The sequence below is a fragment of the Physeter macrocephalus genome, chromosome 2 (assembly GCF_002837175.3).
Source record: "Physeter macrocephalus isolate SW-GA chromosome 2, ASM283717v5, whole genome shotgun sequence".
Classification (NCBI taxonomy): Eukaryota; Metazoa; Chordata; class Mammalia; order Artiodactyla; family Physeteridae; genus Physeter; species Physeter macrocephalus.
The window spans coordinates 21,516,456-21,540,867 of record NC_041215.1 but is presented as its reverse complement, the minus strand read 5'-3'; the positions used below and the strand labels follow the sequence as shown (position 1 = coordinate 21,540,867).

Below are 24,412 nucleotides of genomic sequence, written 5' to 3'. Positions count from 1 at the left end.
CTAAAAGCAAAGCCTTTGTAAGTGGCAGAGTGCAGAATTAATTTTGAGTCTACAGAATTCAAAATCTCCTCTTTCCACTACATCACACAGCCTTTGAACTTTTTTAGTCTAATGAATGAAGCATGGCAAATAAACAAATTCTTTCACCACCGTGCAAAAGGCTGGATGAGAAGAAGCTTGCACAAGAAACTTGAACTTGACAGTCTTGAAAGATCTGGGAATGATTCCCAAAGGAGATGTAGTTTGAGCTGAGTTTTTGAAGCCAAGTAGAAAAGTTTTGCCCCACCAGACCCACCGTACACATGTTTCTGCCCCACCCTCTACCCTGGGAAACTGACTTCTCTGGATCACACCAACCAAGGTCATTTGCCTCCTGACTTCCATTTGGCTTTGACCAACTGGGAACAGCAGCACAAGATCAGCAGGGAGGGGAAATAATTAAGAGTTATGTCTTCCTGTCTCCCTCCATGCTGGGTCATGGTTTGGCCATGGCTCTTGGTCTAGTGAAAGCTTCAGCTGCTGTCATGTTGAGCTCTTGCTGGGTTCCATGATTTAGTCCCTCTTTTCCCCCTTCAGGTCAAAGGTAGTAACCGCTCCCACTCTTGCCCACTGCAGAATGCCACAGAATCCTTTGTTGGCTTTCTTTAAAGGTATCCACGTATTTGCACATAGTCCTCTCAGGGAACGTTCTTCCATCACTCTCTTGAAGGGTGCCATCTGTTTCCTAGTGACACCCTTATGAGCAGAGAGGGAGACTCGAGTCAGAGAAAAACATGTGCCAGGGCACAGGGGAGGGAATGAGCCAGGAGCATTTCAAGCTTGGAGGATTTCAAGTAGATAAAATGCATTTCCTGCTAGGCTAAAGAGTGTGAACTCTACGCAGAAGCACATAGGATCAATTTTAAACAATTGCATCATCAGATTTGCATGCTTAAGCAGTCACTTCATCAGCAGTGCACTCGTAGGAGGGAATTAGAACTGAAGACTGGAAATTCATTGCAAGTGAAGGGGAGGGATACAGTGACTATCCCTGTATACGCCTTTTTGCACACTTGGGCCAAGAGTGTATAAACCACATTTTGGAAAGACAAATATCATATGATATCACTTATATGTGGAATCTTAAAAAAGGGTACAAATGAACTTATCTACAAAACAGAAATAGAGTTACAGATGTAGAAAGCAAACTTATGGTTACCAGGGGGTAAGGGGGGAGGGATAAATTGAGAGATTGGGATTGACATATACACACTACTATGTATGAAATAGATAACTAATAAGGACCTACTGTATTACACAGGGAAGTCTGCTCAGTATCTTGTAATGACCTATAACGGAAAAGAATCTTAAAAAGAGTGGATATATGTATATGTATAACTGATTCACTTTGCTGTACACCTGAAACTAACACAATATTGTAAATCAACCCTACACCAATAAAAAATTTTTGGTACAAATGAACTTATCTACAAAACAGAAATAGAGTTACAGATGTAGAAAGCAAACTTATGGTTACCAGGGGGTAAGGGGGGAGGGATAAATTGAGAGATTGGGATTGACATATACACACTACTATGTATGAAATAGATAACTAATAAGGACCTACTGTATTACACAGGGAAGTCTGCTCAGTATCTTGTAATGACCTATAACGGAAAAGAATCTTAAAAAGAGTGGATATATGTATATGTATAACTGATTCACTTTGCTGTACACCTGAAACTAACACAATATTGTAAATCAACTCTACACCAATAAAAAAATTTTTTTAAAAACCACATTTTGGGAAGATCCCCAGCGTCGCGGTCTCAGAGCGCAGTCCTAACGGTGCCGAGGAAGCTAGCGCTCTCCGTTTCCAGTCCGCGTCCCTCCCTGGGCCGGGCTGCCACTCTTACCTGTCCCGTCCCTCATGGCGCTGCTCCGACGCCCGACGGTGTCCACCGATTTGGAGAATATTGACACAGGAGTTAATTCTAAACCTAAAAGCCATGTGACTATCAGACGGGCAGTTTTAGAAGAAATTGGAAATCGAGTTACAATCAGAGCCACACAAGTAACTAAGAAAGCTCAGAACACTAAAGTACCTGTTCCACCCACCAATACAACAAATGTCAACAAGCACCTGAAACCTACTGCTTCTGTGAAACCAGGGCAGATGGAAGTGTTGGCTCCAAAGGGTCCCTCTCCCACACCTGTGGATATCTCCATGAAGGAAGAGAACCTCTGCCAAGCTTTCTCTGATGCCTTGCTCTGCAGAATTGAGGATATTGAGACTGAAGACTGGGAGAACCCTCAGCTCTGCAGCGACTATGTTAAGGATCTCTACCAGTATCTAAGGCAGCTTGAGGTTCTGCAATCCATAAATCCACATTTTTTAGATGGAAGAGATATAAACGGGCGCATGCGTGCCATCCTGGTGGATTGGCTGGTGCAAGTCCACTCCAAGTTTAGGCTGCTGCAGGAAACTCTGTACGTGTGCGTCGCCATCATGGACCGATTTTTACAGGTTCAGCCTGTCCCTCGTAAGAAGCTTCAACTGGTTGGGATTACAGCTCTGCTCTTGGCTTCCAAGTATGAGGAGATGTTTCCTCCAAATATTCAAGACTTCGTTTACATCACAGACAATGCTTACACCAGTTCTCAAATTCGAGAAATGGAAACTCTAATTTTGAAAGTACTGAAATTTGAGTTGGTTCGACCTTTAGCACTACATTTCTTAAGGCGGGCATCAAAAGCCGGAGAGGTCGATGTTGAACAGCACACTTTAGCCAAATACTTGATGGAACTGACTCTCATTGACTACGACATGGTGCATTATCACCCTTCTAAGGTGGCAGCAGCCGCTTCCTGCCTGTCCCAGAAGGTTCTAGGCCACGGAAAATGGAACTTAAAGCAGCAGTATTACACTGGATACACAGAGAATGAAGTATTGGAAGTCATGCAGCACATGGCCAAAAATGTAGTGAAAGTAAATGAAAAGTTAACGAAATTCATCGCCATCAAGAATAAGTATGCCAGCAGCAAACTCCTGAAGATCAGCACAATTCCCCAGCTGAACTCAAAAACCATCCAAGAGCTTGCCTCACCTCTGCTGGGACGGTCCTAGGGTGCCGAGGCCCTCAGGGAAGAGTGCTTCATCTGTGCACTTTGTCTTGCTGATTTGGAACTCCTGACTTTATATACAGTCTTCTGGTCTATTTCATGAAACCTTTTCTCAGACTGATTTTCTACATGTATATTGAGGAAAAATAAAGCTATTGATTTTCTTAAGGTAAAAAAAAACAAACAAACCACATTTTGATTTTCTGTAGGAAAATGAGTTTCATTCTGTAGGATAAATGCCTAGAAATGCAATTGCTGAGTCATTTGCATATGTACATACTCATCATTTTAAGGTCCTATGATACATTTTACCAAATTGCTTTCCCAAATGCTTGTACCTATTTACCAAAAACCTTATCCCTTTACCACTAGGGTTTGCAATTGTAAACAGCTTTTGCTAATAAAATGGTATGCCGTCATTTTATTGCACATTCCTGGCTTATTAGTGAGGCTGAATATCTTTTCCTATATGTATTAGCTAAATTCCCCAACAGATGCTTCATATTTTATCAGAGTATTGTCATCTTCCTGTTGATTTTAACAACTCTTTATAAATATCATCCTCTCTACTATATAAGCTGAAAATATTGTTTCATTTTGTTCTTTTACCTGTGTATGGTGACATTTGCCAAATTAAAGTTTTGAATTTTTATGTAGCTGGCAATGAAAATTTAATTAACAATCAAGTTAAGCAGAAAAAGAGAATTTAATTCGAGCCAAACTAAGGATTATAACCCAGGAGACAGACTCTCAGAAGCTCTGAGGATTGTTCCACCTGTTAAAGTTGAAGGCACGGTCACATACGTTTTCAAGACAAAAGGTCATACATCAAAATGACATACTGACATTTTATACAAAGTTCACCAAAGACACATAGTCTAGGTAAGCACATACAAAGCGAGTAGTAAGTCATCATGACCTTCTACAAAGTTAGGAAAGAACACTATTCTTTTAAGAAGTTACACTGATAGTGTCAGAAGCAAGAAAAACATTGATCTTTAAAGCTGAGCAGGCGTTTCCATCTTTGAGGAGGTCTGGTTCATGTGTAATGCAGATGGAAGGGAGCGAGGAGGCCCAAATGGACACAGAGAGAATTTTATAAGTTTTTCTCATCCTGCCTTAAAATATAAATTTTATTTCATCATATTTAAAGAACAAACTTGTGATTCCAAATTTGGGCAAATGTAAAATTATGCAGTGATTCAAAGTTAATTGAATATGTTGGATTTTTAAATCAAAGTTGATGTGCAGACATTCACTGAAGGAATCCAATGCCCTCTGCCTAAGAAACGTATTGTTTTGGTAATGACCATATCAATTGTCTTTTCATCCTTTCATTCAGCAGATAAATAGGGTTCCAAGCAGCTTTTATCAAATCTGATTTCTTCTAACCTTCTCTGGATGCATCATTCTGGGTCAATTCCTTTCGGTGACCGATAAAATGTTCAATAGTGTTGGGCTGTAGTTTGCAGCAACGAGAAACACAATGCCCAACTCAAACTACCCTTTTAAGGAGGAAAGTCGTTATATCCCTTAACAGGACATGGAGAGAGCCATGGTCCTGGGGTGAATTATTTCAAGCGCTCAACGGGACTTCCCTGGCTGTCCAGTGGTTAGGACTCCGCCCTTCCACTTCAGGGGGCGAGGGTTTGATCCCTGGTCAGGGAACTAAGATCCCATAAGACATGCAGCACGGCCAAAAAAAAAAAAATTAAGTTCTCATCATCATCATCCATGAGACAAGTTCACCCTATCGTCCATTTCAGTGACTTGGGGAGGTCACCCAGGGGGAACCCACCACCCATCAAAGTGGGTCATATCATCAGGGACCTCTTCAACACACTGGGTTTGAGACACAGGCATTACAGGCAGATCCACATTACAACACAGGGGAAGCAGGGCACAGGGAGAGACAAAGCGGCTTTCCCTCCGAGCCCTGGCTCGGCCCAGTATCTGCAGAGACAGCCTTCAAGCCTGAGGTTTCATCTGCCATCTTTTTTTCCAGTCATGCGCTGTCCGCTACAGCTGGCGCTACTGAGTCTTGAAATGTGGCTATTCCAGGGACTTCCTTGGCAGTCTGCTGGTTAAGGCTCTGCACTCCCAATGCAGGAGGTGTGGGTTTGGTCCCTGGTCAGGGAACTAAGATCCCTGCATGACGCACAGCACAGCCAAAAAACAAAATGTGGCTATTCTGTGCTGAGCTATGCTGTGAGTGTTATAAAATAGATACCAGATTCTGAGGCCTTTGTTCAGGAACAAAGAAGAATACAAAATGTCTCATTACCACAAGTAAGGAGCCCACCTGCTGCAACTAAGACCCGGCACAACTAACTAACTAAATATTTAAAAAAATCTCATTAGTAGCTTTTTAATATGATTTTTATTTATTTATTTATTATTTATTTTTGGTTGCATTGGGTCTTTGTTGCTGGTACACGGGCTTTCTCTAGTTGCGGCGAGCGGGGGCTACTCTTTTTTTTTTTTTAATTTTTGGCTGCGTTGGGTCTTCGTTGCTGCGCGGGGGCTTTCTCTAGTTGTGGTGAGCGGGGGCTGCTCTTCGTTGCGGAGCATGGGCTTCTCATTGCGGTGGCTTCTCTTGTTGTGGAGCAGGGGCTCTAGGCGCGTGGGCTTCAGTAGTTGTGGCTCACGGGCTTAGTTGCTCCACGGCATGTGGGAATCTTCCTGTACCAGGGCTCGAACCCGCGTCCCCTGCATTGGCAGGTGGGTTCTTTAACCACTGCACCACCAGGGAAGCCCCCAATAGCTTTTTAGAGTGATGACACATTGAAATAATGTTTGGGATATGCTGGGTTCAATAAAATACATTGTTAACGTTGATGTCACCTGTTTCCAACCACTTGGCTACTAGATTTAGACTGACACGTAGCCCATGTTGTATTTCTCTGGCACTGGTCCAGGAGATCAAGACACCTGTCCTACATCTTAGGATGGCTTTCATCCAGGTACCTTCTGGATGAGCCTAGAAGGGCGACCTGTGGTGAGGCCTTGCCACCTGCTGGACACATCCAGTACCACAGCCTGCCTCCTCAGTTCACTGATTTTGCAAATATTCATTGAGTAACCCCTACGCATTGACAACAGGCTCAGTGCCGGGGGGATGCAGCACTGAACCCACTAAGACCACATATGAGGTGAGGCAGGTGGGGCCGGAGGTTCACAGAATACAGGTAAATGCATGAGTGAATATGTCATAGGTTCAGGGGTGATACGTGTGTGGAGGGATAGAAAGGAGAATACGGGACCTACAGAGAGAAGAGCTACACCTGTAGCCAGGGGTGTCTGGGAAGATCTATCTGAGGATTTGACATCTGAGTGGGGGCATGAAGAAAGGGAGGGAGGGGGCCATGAACACGCATGTGCAAAGGAAAGCAGATGCAAATGTTCCCTGGGGTATTTCCAAATGCTTTCCTCTTCACTTTCCTGCTGGGGCCAGACAGCTTCTGCAGCCGCATTTGACAGCTGAGGAAACTGAAGCCCAGGAAGGTGACAGGCGAGGTTACTCATCCCTCATCCCTTTCCCTTCCTTGTCTTGAGCTAACCCTGCTTCCCACTGCCAACAGGCTTCCCTATGTCTTATGGAAACTGCGGACAACCCTGTCACCGAATCACCCTCACGGACACACCCCATAGCTGAGGGGTCAACGCTGAGTTAGCAGATGCCCCACAGGGGGTGCTTCTGGGAAAGCAATTGTTTTCCACATTAAAAAAAAAAAAAGACAAAGCTGGCACATGCATCTTGCCTCTGTCCTTCTGTCTTCCCCCTCTCTGGAATACAGCTGCAATGTATGAATGAGCCGAAGCCACCTTGCCTCCATGAGGACAAATGCCACCAAGAACAGGGGCACCGGCACCCGCAGCCCTGAATTGCCCAACAAGATTTCTTGTTGTTTGAGGGGGAAAATGCTTTCAGTTCTTCGGAGCGTATATTTGGACGTGGAGTTGCTAGGTCGTATGGGAATTCTATGTTTAGCTTTGTGAAGAGCCTATAGGTGAGGTCTTTGCCTGTTCTTGAATTTCACAGACGTCTAAGCTTACAGTACGTCCTCTTTTTGTTCTGGTTTCATTCGCTTAGCAACGTTGGTGAGATTCCTCCCTGTTGGCAGCCCAGCTCTGTACATGGTCCTTGTCTGTCCTTGTCGTGTAGTCTTCTGTTGTACAAACAGAACAACATCTTGGGTGGATGCGTCCGAAGTTTTGTGAAGTGTAAATTGTTCCATTAGCACAAAATACTGTCTAATTTTAGACCTTCTGATGGGCATATAGGGCATATTCTGTTGTGGTTTTAATTTGCATTTCTCTAATGACAATTGACATTGCATACCATTTCATAAGGTTGTGACTATTTGGATTGACTCTTTACCGAAGTGTCTTTTGCCCATTAAACCAAAAAATGGTTGTCTTTTTCTTATTGGTGTGTCTGTCCTTTTTCTAATTGTCAAGGCTATGGGTCCTTTGCTGGTCAATATTTCAAATATCTTCTCCCCCTCTGTGGTTTGCCTATGCTCTCTCTTAATGGTATATTTTGATGTACATAAGTTCTTAACTTTTACAAAGTCCAGTCTTTCTGCTGATGTTTAATGTTCCTTACTTCCCATTTATAATATCTTTGCCAAGTGCCAAGGTCTTGAAGACATTCTCCTACAGTTTTTTTCTAAAAGCTTTAGTGTTCTGCCTTTCACACTTAGATTGATGATCCGTTTAACGTTTGTGTATGGTGTGGGGCAGGGATCAAGGTTCAGTATTTTCCATATACAGGTCCCTTTGCTGGAGAGGTAATCCTTCCCAATGTGCAGGGAGGCCTTTGGTGTGAATCAAGCAACCGTTCACATGTGGGTCTGTTTCTTTGGTTCCATCAGTCAACTTGCCTGTCCATCCTTGGGCCAAAACCACACTCCCTTAATTACTGCGGATTTCTAAAAGTCTCGATATCTAATAGTGTAAGTCCTCCAAATGTATCGTTCTTCTTCTAGATTGCCTTGGCTATTCTAGGTTCTTTGTATTTTAATATAAATTTTAGAATCATTTAGTCAGTTTCTACTAAAAAAAAAAAAAAGTCTGTTGGGATTTTTTTTTTTTTTTTTTTTTTTTTTTTTTGTGGTATGCGGGCCTTCCTCTGTTGTGGCCTCTCCCGTTGCGGAGCACAGGCTCCGGACGCGCAGGCTCAGCGGCCATGGCTCACGGGCCCAGCCGCTCCGCGGCATGTGGGACCTTCCCATACCGGGGCGCGAACCCGGTTCCCCTGCATCGGCAGGCGGACGCGCAACCACTGCGCCACCAGGGAAGCCCGTCTGTTGGGATTTTAATTGGGATTGCGTTGACTCTGTAGATCCATCTGGGGAAGATCTGATACCCTGTGAACCTTCCAACTCCATGGGTATATCATCTCCCTTCATTCACTCACGTTTTCTTTTGTTTCCCTCAACAATATTTTGAGTTTCAGTGTCAAGCAGCTGTACGTCTTTTGTCCAACTTATTCCGAGGTGTTTGATGGTTTTGATACTATTTTAAATGGTATCTTAAACATGTAAATATTTCCTTTTCCATGTGCTTACTGTCAGTATATAGAAATGGATAAGAGATTCGGACATTTCACAAAAGATGCACAGATGGCAAATGAGCACATGGAAAGACACTCAGCACCATGTGTCAAGAGGGAGAAGCAAAGTAAACCCATAGCGAGATGCCGTGTCACACCTGAGAAGGGCTAAAATCCATACACAGGTATTTACCCAAGAAAGATGAAGGTGTAGGTCATGTACACAAATGTCCACAGCAGTTTAATTCATAATCGTCCCAGACTGGAAGCAACCTCAGAGCAGACCAGAGGAAAGAATAAACAGACGTGTATCCCCTACTACGGAATAGGGCTCACCAAGAAAAGGGGGTCCGCCTGGACGCCTCTCAAAATAATTGTCCTCGGCGTAAGAAACCAGACAAAACCTAATAAAGAAGACATCCTGTGTGGTTTCATTTCCATAAAACCTTAGGAAACTCAAGTGAATGTCCAGTGACAGAAGCAGATGAATGGTCGTGTGGGGAGGGGCAGGCGGGGTGGGAGAGGACTGGGGAGGCACAAAGCAGCTGAAGGGGTGCGCACGTCACGTGACCGTGGCGAGGCTTCCAGGAGTGTACACAGATGTCAAGGCTTACCAAGTGGTATGCTTTAAGCACATGTAATTAACTTTATGGAAATCTTACCTCAGTAAAGCTGTTACTATATATACACACACGTAACCCCTTCCAGACGTGGTGGTGCTTCTGAGACTGTTCAACAGAGGCCTGGGTCAGGGATCAGGAGCCCGGTTCTCAGCCCAGTCCAGACCCGGACAGTCTTGGGCGTGTCCTGTCGTATATCCCCTGGCTGAAGGGAGGTGAGGACTGCCATGTGGGAGACATGGGTGGGACAGAACAAATGCTGGCCTTGTCACCAGGGCCCCGACCCTCCCCCGCAGTGGGCTGGGAGACATGATGGGGGGCTGTGGCCAGTGGGGACATAAGCCACACCGTGGTAACTGGGAGGAGCAGGGACAGACTGTATTCGCCCAGCCTCAGCAGAGTCTCCTGTTAGCGCCCAGCCTGGGTCCAGCATGGGGCCTGGGGTGATGGAGTCAGGCAATGAGTTTTAAAAAAGCTCCGCCCCCTACTGGCTGTGTGGCCTCAAGAAACTGGCTTCCCCTCTCTGGGCCTCAGTTTCCTCCCCCGAAAAATGAGGCTGGTGGCCATGCCCACCTCGTGGGGTAAAGCAATGGGCACACTGGGAGCACACAGTGAAAGGGGGTGGGTTGAACATGAGCTGCTACTGCTGTTACTTGTTATTTCTTAGAGAGAGGGCAGCAGGCGGAGGGACTTAGACTTATCAACTCAGAATTCATATCCCAGTGGCTCCTGATTGCAGTCTAAGAACCTCAGAATCCAGCTCACCCATGCCCACTTGACAGATGGGGAGACTGAGGCCCCACGAGGGCACAGACTCCCTTGAGACCAGGCCAGGGGCCCATCCCCCTGGCCGGGGATCCTCTGGCCACCTCCTTCTTGAAACCTGCAAGGCAGGGTAAGGAGGTGGTGGTGGGGTGGGGGACCCGGCGTGGGTGGCCACAGACAGGCTGAGGAGGGAGGGCTGGGCACCAGGCTCAGGCCGATGGCCAGGCCCTGTCCAGAGCCTGCACGTGCTCCTTGGCCAGCAGCCGCAAGGACGCCTCCTCCAGGGTGAAACCGTCCGTGAAGGCTGGACCAAAGGCGTGGGGCCCGAAGGACCCCTGCAGCCCCGGACCCGGGCCCAGGAGGCGCGGGAGTCCTGGCACGGCTGGGGGACCAGGGCCCAGCCAGGGCTCCAGGGGCAGTGGCATGGCGGGAGGGCGGGCAAAGGGCAGTGCTGGGGCCTCGGGGAGCCTTGGGGCTGCCACGGCCCCGGAGCCTGACTCCAGACGCTCCTGGCGGCGCCACTTAGCCCGGCGGTTCTGGAACCACACCTGGAAGCAGCAAGAGAGGTGCTCCTGGGTCAGGGCTGGTGGGGTGAGGCGAGGCCACTCTTTCCTGCTCTGGGCCTCCTAGCCTCTTGGGGTTCTGCCTGCTGTCTAACCTGACCCCCACGTGTTGCAGTCCCAACATATGTCGTTACCTGCCCCAAGGAGATGGCTGTTTTGAGAGCAGGATCTCTGCCTCTTGGACCCCATCAAATCAGCGCCAAAGTCTTCTGAATCCAGGCTCTCCTTGCCTTTCCCTTTGCCCAGTGCCCCTCAGGCTCCCTGGCCCCCCTCCTGGTCTCTCTTGGCCCTTGGCATGAAGTTCCAGCCGCTGAGCTCGGCATTTGAGGCCCTTCCCAAGCTCCTTCTCTGCCTCCGCTTCCGCCTGCCTCAACACCCAGCTCTGTGGAAATGCCTCCTATTTCACCCCTCCACACCTTCGCACACATTGCTCTGGAGGGCTAGAAAAATGCCCTTTCTAGTTGGCAAATTCCTATTCAAACATCAAGGCCCCAGTCCCACGTCCCCTACTCCGGGAAGCCTTCCCATGCACTGGGAGGGTTCGTACCTGGCACCGGCTCCCTCCTCGGGTTGCTAGGGGATCCCCTCACCTGCACGCGCACCTCGGGCAGGTGCACCTTGGCGGCCAGCTCCTCGCGGCTGTAAACGTCCGGGTAGTGGGAGGTCTCGAACGCCCGCTCCAGCTGGTGCAGCTGGTACGTGGTGAAGGTCGTGCGGTTCCTCCGGTGCTTCTTCTTGGGAGCCTCCTCGCCAGGCCCTGGCCGCCCACCCTCAGCCGCTGGCCCCTCGCCCAGGCTCAGGAACATGGCTCCTCCTCGCCCTCACCTGGCGGGGCGGCGGCAGGACAGACGGCGGTGAGACACGGGAGGGACTGAGGCTGGGGAGGGCGGGGGAGCCCCCGGCCCCTGCTGGGTCTGGGGTAAGATATGGAGGGGCTTCTCCCTCCACTGGGTCCTGCATTCTGCCTCCCCAGCCTCTCTGTCCATGTCGGATCACCTGACTCTGTCTCCACTTCTTTCTCTCTGATCATTTTTCTCTATGTCTCTGTCCCCCCGCCTCTATTTCTCTTTCCCTCTGGAGCTCTCCCTGACTGCCTCTGTCTCCCTTGATCTCTCTGTCTCTGTGTCTAGGACCCCCAGGAAGGCAGAAGCTGGGACACTGCCCTTAGGAACACTTCCTTACCCCCCCCCAGTCTTCTGCCCTGGGGGGCTCTCTGTGCCCCCAACTCCCACCCAGGCCCACCTGTGCCCACCTGCCCAGCGCTCACCGCTCCCAGCAGGCCCTCTGACAGCCCCTGCCGGCCCAGCTCTGTCTGCTGCTGGCCTGGCCCAGCCAGACTCGAGGGGGTTGGGGTCGGGTGGGAAGGAGGATTAGCGAGGTGATTAATTGAGGGGGCCCCTCCCACCCAGGTGCTGGCTGCTCTGAGCCGCAGAGGGAGGGCCGGGCTCCAGGGGTTGGAGGGACACCATTAGCCTGGGGCTGCCACCCCTCGCTGTAGGATATAAACAAGAGCCTCCCCCTCTCTGGGCCTCAGTTTCCTTAGCTGTAAAACGGCGACAACAGGACTTACCCCATGGGGCTCTCACAGGGACTCAGTGAGCTGATGAAAGGAAAGAGCATCGCACAGTGACCGGCATACAGCGAGTGCTTAATGAATATCCACTGTTAGGGGTTTTTTTTTTTTTTTTTTTTTTTATCTTCTGGCGTGAGAAAAAGAACCTCTCAGATTCACAAATGTCAACGGGGGTTGGGGAAGCTGAGGTCCCCAGAGGTGAAGGCAATTCCAGTTGGCCCCCTGGGCACTGTGCAGGGCAAAGGAGTATGGGGCATTTTAGCTGGGTTGTTTTTTTGTTGTTTTGTTTTTGCGGTACGCGGGCCTCTCACTGCTGTGGCCCCTCCCGTTGCGGAGCACAGGCTCCGGACGCGCAGGCTCAGCGGCCACGGCTCACGGGCCCAGCCGCTCCGCGGCATGTGGGATCTTCCCGGACCGGGGCACGAACCCGCGTCCCCTGCATCGGCAGGCGGACTCTCAACCACTGCGCCACCAGGGAAGCCCTTTAGCTGGGTTTTGAGGTATGAATGGAAGTTCACTTTTCAGTCACTCGGTAAACACTTATTGAGCTTACTGTATACCAGGTACTGTTCACAGCAGTGAACAAAACAGACACAAATCTTGGAACTGGCATCCTAGTGGAGGAAACAGACAGACAGACAATCTGTAACTATATAAGTAAAATATAGCATGTCAGGTGGTCAGAAGCCTGGTGAGAAAACTCAAGCAGGGGAGGGAAGGTTGCTCTTTCAACGAAGGTGATCAGAGTGGGAGATGAAGTACAAGGCTGTACATTCTGGACAAGACTGGGTGTGAAGGGGTGGGTACTGGGGAGCCATGGGAGGTTGTGGAGCATGGGAGGGGCACAGATGGCATTTTGGATGAGTAGCTATTGTGTGCAAGATGGGAGGCCAGGAGGATGCTAGAGGCCTGGTCAGAGCAAGGTCGGGGGAGAGGCAGGAGAGAAATCTGGGGGGAGAAAGTCTGAGGAGGAGGGAAGAGGACCGGTATACCCAGGCCCTGTTTTTGGGACAGGTGGATGATGGGACTGTCCCTCAGGCGGTGGCCTGAGAGCCGGAGCAGGATCTTGCCAATCCCCCTCCCCAGTCCAAGGGGCTTGGGGGCTCAGGCGGAGATGGGGGGCCTGAAAACAGAGAGGAGGGGCACTGGGGTTGAGAGGGGGCAGGATGAGGCCCAGGAGGAGGACAGAGGGAGTCTGTCCCAGCGGCGGAGCAAGGTGGGAGACCCAGGCCCGTGGATGGACTGGGGAGTGAGTGCAGAGGAAGCAGCGATAAGTCCTTATCTCATCTCTGCTGGCTGGCTTTGCAGAGATAAGGGACTGTAGGAAATGTTGGCTTTGTAGGGGAAAGGCACACACACACACACACACACCCACACACACCCACACACACCCACACACACACGCTCAGACACACTCACATGCAGCAAAGGGGTGCAGGCCCTGGAGAAGTCGGGGGCAGGGGCGAGCAGCCTTGGACGAGGAGGGACGGCCCGGTGGGCAAGGCGTTGGCCAGGCAGGGAGGCCCCAGAAGCCCCGAGCCCAGGCCGGAGGGCTTCCAGAGGCTCCTGGGGCCCCTCCGGGCCTCAGCTGCCCCGCCTGTACGGTGGGCTGGGGCCCTGTGGAGGGGGCAGGTAATTCCCCTAACCGCTTCATCACCTGGAAACGCTAAAGAGCTGCTCTGTTCACAGGCCCCATTTAGCTAATTGGCCCTGGGTGGGTTAAGAGGCGCAGGAGGGATTTGGGTGTTAGGCGCAGGGGGCTTTGGCGATTTAGCAGGATGCGGCTGAAGGTCCAGACGCTGTGTCAGCTTAGAGCGCCGGATTAGGGGCAGGCCAGGGTGGTGCGGGGCCACGGTGACAGGCGGCCCCTTCCATCTGGATTAGGCAGGGGCCAGGCCACTCTCAGCCCTTCCAGCCTCCCACCCTTCATTTCTCCCCCAGGAAGAATCGCTAAACCCCTTCGGGTGCTGGTGGGGAAACTGAGGCCAGAGGGTGGGCGGGGCTCAGGGGGCGAACTGCAGGAGGTCAGCGTGACCTTGAGACATTCCTCAGGCTCCGCTCAGGCAGGGGTGGGGCAGTGAAGGTGGGAGGCCGTGCTGTGGCCTGGTGTCCCCTCACCAGCTCAGGGGGTCCTGGGGAGGGGCCCACACCGAGCTGGCCAGAAACCCCCTCTCCAGGCAACCTAGAGGCTGGCTGTCTGGAAGCGTCATCAGAGAGAGGGTGGCTGACAGTCACAGTAATAGCTGAGCACTAGCTGTGTGCTCTCAGTCCTTCACTGGTGTGAGCCCGCAGGGTCCCCACGTCTCCCCTGGAAAAGACGCCTGGTCATAGAGGACGCTTTGGGGGCCCATGGAGGGGGGCCGCCCCTCTAGTTTGCCCAGGACACCCCGAGTTTAGCACTAACATCCCCCATCCCAGACATGCCCTCAGTTTGACACAGTGGCTCACGGCAAGCCTGGGCCACACAGCTACGGGTCGAGTCAGGATTCGAACCTGGGGGTGCAAGCCCGGAGACCCAGCCCCCGCTCGAGAGTGGACGGGAGGGGCAGGGCCTTGGGACGGGCCGTGCGGCTGGCTTTTTTCAGCGAGTGTTCCCTGGAGTCACCGGGTGAGGCTGTTGGGTCGTGACAGGAGGAGGACATAGCCACACTGGAGCGCCCCAGGAGGGGACGAGGGGCAAGGCTGGGGAGAAGAGGATGCCAGGACAGGGGACTCGGATGTCCACAGCCGCTGGCACTCTCCCACTGTCCTTTGCACCTGGGACCCTGAGGGCTACGGTGGGGTCCTTGCCACCAAAGGAAGTGGTGGACCTGTGGGTGATGGCAAGTGGCTCCACGGGTGGCTGTGATCCCTGGCCTGGGGGTCTCCTGGCCCCATCCCAGGGAAAATATATGCCCCTCTGGGCTGCAAGGTCCTAGCCGGGTGAACCCCTCAGTGGGCAGGCAGATCACCCCCCGTGAGTGACGGGGCCCCCAGAGTGGTAGCAGAGAGAGACTCAGACACCCAGTCCTTGGAACCAGTCTTTATCCAGGCGCTAATCCTTCACTTCCCTGGGGATGTGGTGCCCACGGGCTGCCCAGAGCCCCCCCGCCGATGCAGCCTGCCCCTGTGATGTGAGCCGGGCGGGCAGCTCGCTGGCCCTGCCCCTCCTCAGGCCTGGCCCGAGTCCCCACCCTGTGCCCCCCACTGTCTCAGCCCTCAGGGGCCCGAGGCCCCGCGGGCAGGGTCAGGGCTCCTGGCTGCGGGGCAAGGTGGGACCGTCTGCATCCTGCCCCCCGTTGGGGGCCGAGGCGCCCGCGCTGCGCAGCTCCCGAGCCAGCTTCTCAGCCAGTTTGCGGAAGGGCGGCCGGCGAGCGGGCTCAGCCTCCCAGCAGCTGCCCATGAGGGCGTGGATGGGACCCGGGCAGCCCTCGGGGGGCTCCATGCGGTACCCCTTCTCCACGGCCTCTGATACCTCCTTCAGCGACTACGGGCAGAGGGCACGCCGGTGCGGACTGGGGGTCAGGATCATGACCCCTAGACATGCGGGGGACCCAGCGCCGCCCCCCCGCCCCTGCTCACCATCTTGGGGTATGGAGCCCGGCCGTATGAGAAGACCTCCCACAGCAGCACCCCGAAACTCCAGACGTCCGACTTGCTGGAGAACTTCTGTGGGGCCAGAGATCGGGGGAGAGGGACCCCTCAGGGCTTCTGCCCCAGCCCCTGCTTCCTCCAGGAAGTCCCCCTGGGTTGACCTTTAGTCCCAGGTCTCCTCCCAGTAGGCTCCTGCCTCTGAATCCGCCCCACCCACCAACCCAGACTCAGTGCAAGAACGAGGTTATTCTTGCTCTCACTTGCTGAGCCCAAGACTGTTTCAGAAATGAGGAGATCAAGGCCCAGACTGGGGCTAAAAGGAACAATTATGGGCCAAGGGCTTACCAGGGAGGTGGAGCCATTCCCTTGGAGGTTCAGAGAGGCAAGAGACAGGCCCAGGGTCGCACAGTAGAGCTAGGGTTCCAAGGGCCCTGGGGGGTATGGGGGGCTCACCCCGTGTTTGAGAGCCTCGGGTGCCGTCCACTTGACTGGAAGCCGGCTGGAGTCCAGCCCCTTCCGCTCGGCTTTGGCCAGGCCAAAGTCGCTGACCTTGGCCACCAGGTCCTCGGACACGAGGATGTTCCGGGCGGCCAGGTCTCGGTGCACCAGCTTCTTGCTCTCCAGGTATTCCATGCCCTCGGCCACGTGCCTGGAGTGGAGGGGTGGTAGGCACGGGGCTCGGGTGCCTGGACCACAGGCTCCCAAGGCCAGGCTCCTCCCTGCTCGGGGCCTCGGTCTCCCTGCCCCCGGGAGCCCCACTCACAGGGAGAACTGCAGGAGCTGGGGGGTGTTCACAAGGGCCCGGCCCCGCGTCCGTAGAAAATTCACCAGGTTACCCTGTGTGGGAGACACGGGTGGGGTGAGGGCTGCTGGAGGCTGCTCGGCCGCCGCACCCCGCCCGACCCTCGGGCCCTGCCCCCACCTTGCTCACGTGCTCCATGACGATGTAGAGGCCCTGGTGCAGTATCACACCCAGCAGACGCACCAGGTTCTTATGCTGCATCTTCCTGGGGGCAGGCGGGCGTGGGGTGAAGGTGGCTTGGACCCCCACCCCAGGGTGCCCTCCCCTCACCAGGACTCACGTCATGACCGCCGTCTCGTCCAGGAAGGCCTGGGCTGTCACATCGCACTTGATGTTCTTCACGGCCACCTTCTGTCCCAGGTACTCACCCTGCAGGACGGCTGGGGGCCGGTGGGGGAGGAGATCAGGACCCCACAGAGACTGGACAGACACAGTCTGTCCAGGGACATACCCACTCACACTAACCCCCAAGGATGCCGATGCAGCGGTGGGTCCCCAGGCCTGGAAACCCCTCCCCTACAAGCTCCAGATCCCTGAGCAAAGAGAATCACCTAAACCAGTCTGCAAACTCCAGCCCTCGGGCCCAATCCAGTCCCAACGTGGGTTTTTGCAAGGCCCGCAAGCTCAGAATGGGTTTTTACATTTTTAAATGGTTGAAAAAAGATCGAGAAGAATATTTTATGACATGAAAATTGCACAGAATTCAATTTCAGTGTCCATAAATAAAGTTTTATTGGCACACGGCCATGCCTGTTCATCTCCCTGCGGCCTGTGGCTGCTTTCCTGCTACAAGGACAGAGCTGAGCAGATGTGACAGATGGCCACCATTTTGGCCACCAAAATACACATACTCCAGCCCTTTCCAGAGAAGGTCTGTGAGCTCTGATCTAGGCCCCAGGGCCTTCCAGGATAATAACTTCAGGCAACGGCATCAAAACAGAGGGACCAGGGACTTCCCTGACAATCCGGTGGTTAAGAATCAGCGCTTCCACTGCAGGGGGCGGGGGTTCCATCCCGGCTGGGGACTAAGATCCCGCATGCCATGCAGTGCGGCCCGGGGAAAAAAAACAACAACAAAACAAAAGAGGGACCAGAGGGACCAGTGTGCGGAAGAGCCCCGGGTTGTGAAGGACTCACACCCGCTGGGTGCCTGCCTGAACTACCTTTCTCCTGGCCCTGGCTGTCATGAACCTCCTTTCACAGGGAGGAGCCCTTGGGTTCTCAGCCACACAGCAAGTAGGTATCAAATGTGGATGTGAATTCATCTCTGGGACCCCCCACCCTCCTTCAGCCCCTGCCAGGCCCCCTGCTCACCTCCAAACTCTCCTTCTCCGATCTGCGCTCCCAACGTCAAATGCTGCAGGTTCAGTAACCAGCCGGCTGTCGGGGGGAGACCCGGTCAGAGGGCTGCCAGGTGCCAGCCCCTCCCACGGCAGCTCCACCTGGCGGGAGACCAGGCCGTGTCTCCCATGGCACGCGTCCCCAGCAGTGGCCCAAGGGCGTGTCTGAGGCTCCGCACTCCTGGTACCAGTTATTGGGCGGCCCAAAGCAACAGAGCCCTTCTCTGTTCCATCTGGAGACTGTGTCCTTCCAAGGACCCTGTGGGCTCTTCCTTTACAATCCTTTATCCCTGACCACCCAGGGACACACACACAGGCCAAAAAATACAACAGAGACTGGTAACACTTCCAGAATCTTCTGGTAAAGGTTCTGGAACCTTCCAGAATCTTCCAGCACTCTAAGTCATCATCTGTGTTCCAGCTTCCCTGATCTTTCTCTCAAGCACCCCTGTGTTCTTCCCCCCCGCCCTCAGCAGGTTCTGTAGGTCTCCTCCTCTCCCTCCCCAAAGCCCCTCTCCAAATCACGAGCCCTTGAGTACAATCAGGCACGGTGACACCAGCCTCCACCCAGGTGCCATCCCCAAGACGCTTCCAAGGAGACAGCCACGATCACCAGGTTCAAAAGGGGTGGCCACGGTAGGGCACATTGGCTCTGAGCATGGAGGATTTCACTACTCAAGGGCTGGAAAAGCATTTCAGGTGAGGGGAATAGAAGGCACAACAGTACAGAGGCATGAGAGGAAACGAGGGGTCACACAATCCCAGGGGCTTGTGGAATAGAGGAAGGGCCTTGTAGATGAAGCAGGAAAGGTAGCTCAGCCACAGGGGAGGGTTCTGGAAGGCAATGGAGCTGCCCGAACTCCCTCCTTTAGGCAGGGGAGTTATATGGGTGATTTTCACGGTAGACAGCTGCCTCTGAGGCCGCAGGGTTTGGGAAGAAGGCGGACTCCCCCCCTCAGGAAAGAGGTGGTCCGACTGGACGGTCTGAGGCTGGGCTAGGGCAGGGGCAGCCAGGCAGGGAGGGGCCAGATTTTTTTTTTTTTTTTTGGCGGCGCCGGGTGGCTGCGGGATCTTAGTTCCCCGACCAGGGAGTGAACCCTTGCCACCCCCTGCAGTGGAAGCGATAAGTCCTAACCACTGGAAGTCCTGGGGAGGGGCCAGGTTTAAACAGGTGTTAGAACTTGACCATGGAGGGGATGTGGGAAGGTGGGGGGCGTCGAGGATCTGCCCAGGGTTTCTGGCTCAAGGATGATGGGAACAGGGGCAGGGGTCGGGGTGGGGGGAAGCAGCAGGTGTGAGAACCAGATCAATATTGTGCCCCGCCCGGCCCAAGGGCAGCCCAGGTCTTCTGCCTGCAGAGCCAGGCACAGCGACCTGCTCAGGTGATGTGGCCTTGGCCGTGTGCCCAGGCCCCAGGGCCCTGCCTCCCCAGGCCAGGCTAACACTGAGAGGAAGGGCGGGGCCCCCTACCCTTGGCCAGCTCCTCCTCCGCTGACTTGGTGCCCTGCTTTCTCTTGGGTTTCACCAGCTTCGTGCAGATGGCCCCCTTGTCCTTGCTGTAATGCTGCAGGGTGGGGCAGGGCAGAGGCAGCCATGAGCCCACCCCGTGGGTGAGGGAACCCCTGCATCCCATCCCCTTCCTAGGGGGAATCTCTGGATGGGGTGGGTGGGAGCTGGGGAGGAGGAGAGGGGGTTCGTTCCCACAGGACTCTTTAGGCTGGTTTCCATGGGAACAGGAAAGGATGCAGACTAGCAGGAAACAGGAGGATGGGGAGTGTCTTGGCATTGGTGTCAAATTGGAGGTTCCTAGGTGTCCCCAGAGGAGTCACCCCAGTCTCTGGAGGTGGGACCTGGAGGACTCAGACCAACTGTAGGGTTTGGTGGCCCGTGGAGACCAGCCCCTCCTTCTCCCCACTGGGGAGCAGACACCTCTGGGGTCCCATGTCCAGCCAGCCGTAGGGGTAGGGCAGAGCCTGGCATCCCTCCATCTCTGCAATGGGGGGGCATGGGCTCTGGGGTCCCAGGCCTGTGGCGGCCGCACCTCCACCATATCCATGAGGTTGCAGAAGCAGACCGCCTCGTCGATGGTGAGGTGGCCGTCGCGGTGCAGCACACGGTAGTGGATGACGTCACGGCCGAAGCTCACGCACAGCACGTAGTCGCCCGGGTGCCGCGCGGACTCTCGCACCAGGAACAGCCCGTCCTCGGGCGGCTGCAGCTGCTGCACAGCCTCCTGGCCCGAGATCTTCCCGTGGAACCACCTGCGGCCGGCGGGAAGGCGGGCTGGGCATGGCTGGCCGGGCCCCGCTGACCCCGCCCCGGTCCCGGTCTCTTCCCCACGACTCACGGCATGAGGCTAAGCTTGGGGTCCGCCGAGAGGGCCTCGCGCTCCCGCAGTGCGCCCGCCGCCAGCAGCCCCTCCTGCCCGCTGGCGTGGTGCTTGGCGCGGTACCAGCTCTTGTTCTGCGGGAAGGGAGCCAGGTGGGGTCGGTGGGATGGTTTCCTGGAGGAGTCGCCTCTCCCCAGGCACACCCCCCCTCCCCACTCACCTCGCAGGCCTCCAGGATGGTGACCACGTCACCCTTGCGGAAGGCCAGCTCCCCGGGCTTGGGGCGCGTGTGCTCACACTTGGTGATGCATTGGGTGCCTGGGGCCCAGCGCCTCTAGCGGGTGGTGGGGGGGAGTGCCGAGAGAGAGGGAAAGGGGTCATGAGAGAGATGCGGGGTGAGGGGAGAGAGATGCCCAGAGGAGAGAGAAAGACTGGATCGAGGCAGAGATCACAAGCAGCACACAGCGAGAGAGGAGAGGAGAGAGGGCGAGGGAGCAAGCAGAGGACATATCAGAGCCACAGAGCCGGGGCCCAGGGAAGGAGGGCAGGAGGAAAGGGTGAAAGAAGAGCAACACCAAATGATAGAGGAAGACTGGCAGACACCGCCAAGGGGCCACGGGTCAGAGAGTAAACCTCCCGCTCCCCATGGAGCAGAGCTCCTGTGGACTGAGCAGAGCAAGAGACGGGGCACAGGCACCCAAGTTGGGGGTACTCACCGTTGGCATCCTGGCTGAGATGGGTGAGGGGTGCCAGGCGTGGAGGAAGCGAGGGCTCCCCTGGGGAGGGGGCAGAGACCAGCTGGAGAGCCCAGATTCAAGCGAGGCTGGGGCCCCAGGGGCCATGACTACCACTTCCAGCCCAGGCCAGGTGGAGGTGACAGCCAGCCAGCCTCCCCAGGCTTGTAGGGGCTCCCCAAGCCCCTCTGGGGAGGTGGTCTTTCCCTGGAAGAGTTCCTTAGCATGGAGCCTGGCCCCGCCATCATCCCCAAAGAGAAACTGAGGCACAAGGCAGGCACAGAGCAAGTGGCCAGGGGCTGACTCAGGCCCCAGCAGCCCACACAGTGCGCGGGGAGCTTGGAGCCACCTAATGGAGCCTGGTTCTTCCTCTTTTCTGGTAAGTAGGCAGGGACAGGACAAGGAAATAGAGGATGATTCAAGGTCATTCCTAAGAATCTCTGACCCTGAAGGGGGTGGGGGCCGGAGCAGTGCAGCCCTGCTGGGCTCCTGTGGCCACCAGCTGAGCCTCTCTCCTCTCCCACCCCACGCGGACCCAGGACGGACACACAAAGTCCCTCACTACTGCTGGGGCCGGGGCATTTCCGCTCCCTGCTTCCCCCATGGACACCACCAGGTGGCTAGGCAGTGGGACAGGTTGGGAGGGGTGAGTCTCTGCCCTCGAATATGTGCCCCCAGAAATGCCCAGCCCTACGTGTACTCACACGCATACTGATCCATGTACACACAGAGACACACAGGTGGACACAGGTACCCACAGGCACGCGGGTATGCAAGCAAAAGCAGGTTCTCCTAGAGACAGTTGTGCACACACGTCTACACGTGTGAACACACGCACAGACTCTCGGACATTCAGAAACGTGTGTACCGGCACCCCACCCCGACCACACACAAACCCACACTTGAACACCTGGGCGCCAGACGCTGGGCCACTCGGGCACGCAGAGCTACACGCAGGGCCGCGCACACGCAGCTCGGAGACACGCGCACATCCCTCCACGTGGACCCGCGGGTACACACACCCAGGGGCTTGCAGACGCGCACACCCGCACCCACAAAAATACCACCCCACCCCACCCCGCTCCTGGTCGCATCTAACCACCCCCGCCCCAGCCGCGTACCGGACGCGCGCCCCGGACGCGCACGCTCGCGCTCGCACACCGGCCCCTCCCGCGCTCGCCCGGCATACCTCCAACCGCGAGCCCTTGGGGTCCCCCCACTGTCCCACCGTCTCTCCCCACCATCCCCACCGGCGCGCTCACCTGTTCAGGGGTCGCCCCTGGGCCGCACCCCGCGCCCGCCCCCAGGAGGGCCCCCGCGCGCCGGCTGCGCACCCCGAGGCGGCCCCGGCTGCACAACTTGGAGCAAGTTGCTCCGCTTCCTCATTTTGGGGGGGAAGGCTGGGATTGAGGAGGTGGGGAGCGGGAGGCGCGGCGGCCTGGGAGGCCCCCGCGGGTCCTAGCGCCGGCCGGTCTGCGGTCTGCTTAGCGCGCCGCCGCCGCCGCCAGCGGCCCCTCCCCGCCCCGCCTCCGAGGCCCCAGGCGCCTCCCGCGCGGCCCGGGCGGGGGCCGGCGGCGTTCTCGGGCTCCACGCTGCTTCCTGGCCTGGCGCTGCGGGGCGCGCACCCCTGCCCATTCCGGGAACCCACACCTTGGAGCGTGGAGCTAGTGCCAAGCGAGCATAGGGAGGTGAAGGAGAGTGAGCTTCCCGTCCGGGGAGGTAAGCAAGCCACAGAGCGCAGACAACACGGTGGACCCTTCTGACTGGGATTCCAACGCCCTCAGTCAACTCCTCTAACAACAAGGATCTCATTTCAGTACCTGGCCCCTGGAGAGGGCTGCTGGTGCCTGGAGCAAAGAAAGCCCTCAAAATGTCAACCACTATGAATATCCTTATCATCATCAACGACATTAAGGGAAAATTGGGGCCACAGGAAAAAAATCATCTGGAACTGGAGGCCTCCTGGCAGAGCAGCCATCCTTGGACGGTAAGAGCGGGGCCTCCACAGCGCCAACGCAGCTGTGCCAGAGGCAGGTGCTGCCCCCTCCCAGCCTCAGTTTCCTCCTCTGTAGGGCCAGGCAGCACCAGCTTCCAGCTCAGAGGACAACTTGATGAGCATTTCATCCCCTGGGGGCCTGGCTCCCAGCTTTCGCTCTGCGATCTCCCTTACAATTCTTTCTATGAGTGGAGGACTCCGCTTGGACAAGGATGAAGCTGATCTCAGCAGGGTGATGAAGCAAGATGCCCAGAATTTAATTTTCTGGTACCCCAAAAGGCTGTCTGTGCCTCTAAGGTGTCATGTGACTTCTGGCAATAGAGGCCCAGTTACAAGAATTACAGATATTCAATATCATGCAATATTATGCAACAAAAACTAGGAAACTATGTGTATTAAAATGCTAAAATCTCTGGTTGTCAAAAACAACCACCACTTACCAGAATGTGATACAAAACAAAATGCACGATCCCATTCACATTACGCAGGAGACAGTAAGTCCAAGGGGAACATTCCAGAAGGGGACCCTCCAACCGGCAAAGGGTTATTCCCAGTGAAGGAAGCAGGTAGGAGGCGAGCAAGGGGGAGGACGTCTTTCTCTGTGGTGGTGTAATTTACTAATGCTGGCAGCATTTGCCAGGAGGTTTCCTGCTCGTTAGGCTTCCTGTGCTCCATGGATCTGGGCTGTGGGATCATCCCAGGGTGTGCCCCAGCCCCCCCTTCCCAGCCACGGACACTGCTTTGGACCAAGGGGCTGGGGACCCTGCAGCCGGCATTCAGCAGGGTCACTGGGGGCCAACCATATATGGCAAACCATCATCACTTGCCCAAAATAGGAATGCAGTGTCAAAGTAGCCACAGAGGAAACCCAGCAGCACCATTAGAGTCACACCAGCCACTTCAGCGGCCCCAGGCCCACGATGGAAGTCTGCCTGCTCTGCTCAGCAAGGCCATGAGCCTGTGCTTAAGACACCCCAACACCCTGGCACCCCATGGAGACTTTCTCCTTGATGCAGCCAGAGAGATGGGAGGAGGTCGAAGGGGTCTGCTTTCTCTCCCTGCAAAACCATGATACTTTGTGTCTGAGAAACATCGACATCCTCCCCAGGACCCCCAGGGGTCCTTGTCCCACACTCTGGGAGGCCCCTCCCTGGAATGAATAACCAGAGAAACCAGAGGTGTTGAGACTGGAGGACAGTCTTTTTTAAAAAATTTAATTAATTTATTTTTCGCTGTGTTGGGTCTTCGTTGCTGCGTGCCGGCTTTCTTTAGTTGCAGCGAGCAGGGGCTACTCTTCATTGTGGTGCATAGGCTTCTCACTGCAGTGGCTTCTCTTGTTGCGGAGCACAGGCTCTAGGTGCGCAGGCTTCAGTAGTTGTGGCACATGGGCTTAGTTGCTCCTTGGCATGTGGGATCTTCCCGGACCAGGGCTCGAACCCATGTTCCCTGCATTGGCAG

At 54.7% G+C, this 24,412-nt stretch overlaps 3 protein-coding genes across 3 annotated transcripts; 1 reads left to right on the top strand and 2 right to left on the bottom strand.

Annotated features, from left to right (window-relative positions):
• The first annotated feature begins 1,512 nt into the window (after positions 1-1,512).
• LOC102991290 (G2/mitotic-specific cyclin-B2-like) lies at positions 1,513-5,054 on the top strand. The gene has a single exon (XM_055081395.1). It carries the CDS (start codon positions 1,910-1,912, stop codon positions 3,104-3,106), a length of 1,197 nt encoding a protein of 398 aa, XP_054937370.1. The 5' UTR covers positions 1,513-1,909; the 3' UTR covers positions 3,107-5,054.
• Positions 5,055-9,707: 4,653 nt separating this feature from the next.
• Positions 9,708-12,702, bottom strand: RAX2 (retina and anterior neural fold homeobox 2). Its single transcript, XM_007109282.3, has 2 exons — positions 11,198-12,702; positions 9,708-10,592 (listed from the first exon to the last, which is right to left on the bottom strand). The coding sequence occupies exons 1-2, from the start codon at positions 11,411-11,413 to the stop codon at positions 10,254-10,256; spliced, it is 555 nt and encodes a 184-aa protein (XP_007109344.1). The 5' UTR covers positions 11,414-12,702; the 3' UTR covers positions 9,708-10,253.
• A 2,573-nt stretch (positions 12,703-15,275) lies between these two features.
• On the bottom strand, positions 15,276-22,004 carry MATK (megakaryocyte-associated tyrosine kinase). Its single transcript, XM_028500437.1, is given in 13 exon segments — positions 15,276-15,646; positions 15,742-15,828; positions 16,207-16,402; positions 16,517-16,590; positions 16,676-16,760; positions 16,836-16,935; positions 17,870-17,935; positions 19,366-19,459; positions 19,937-20,156; positions 20,243-20,358; positions 20,445-20,558; positions 20,941-21,617; positions 21,620-22,004. Coding segments are annotated over 13 exon segments (2,118 nt in total). The 5' UTR covers positions 21,669-22,004; the 3' UTR covers positions 15,276-15,406.
• Between the last annotated feature and the right edge of the window lie 2,408 nt (positions 22,005-24,412).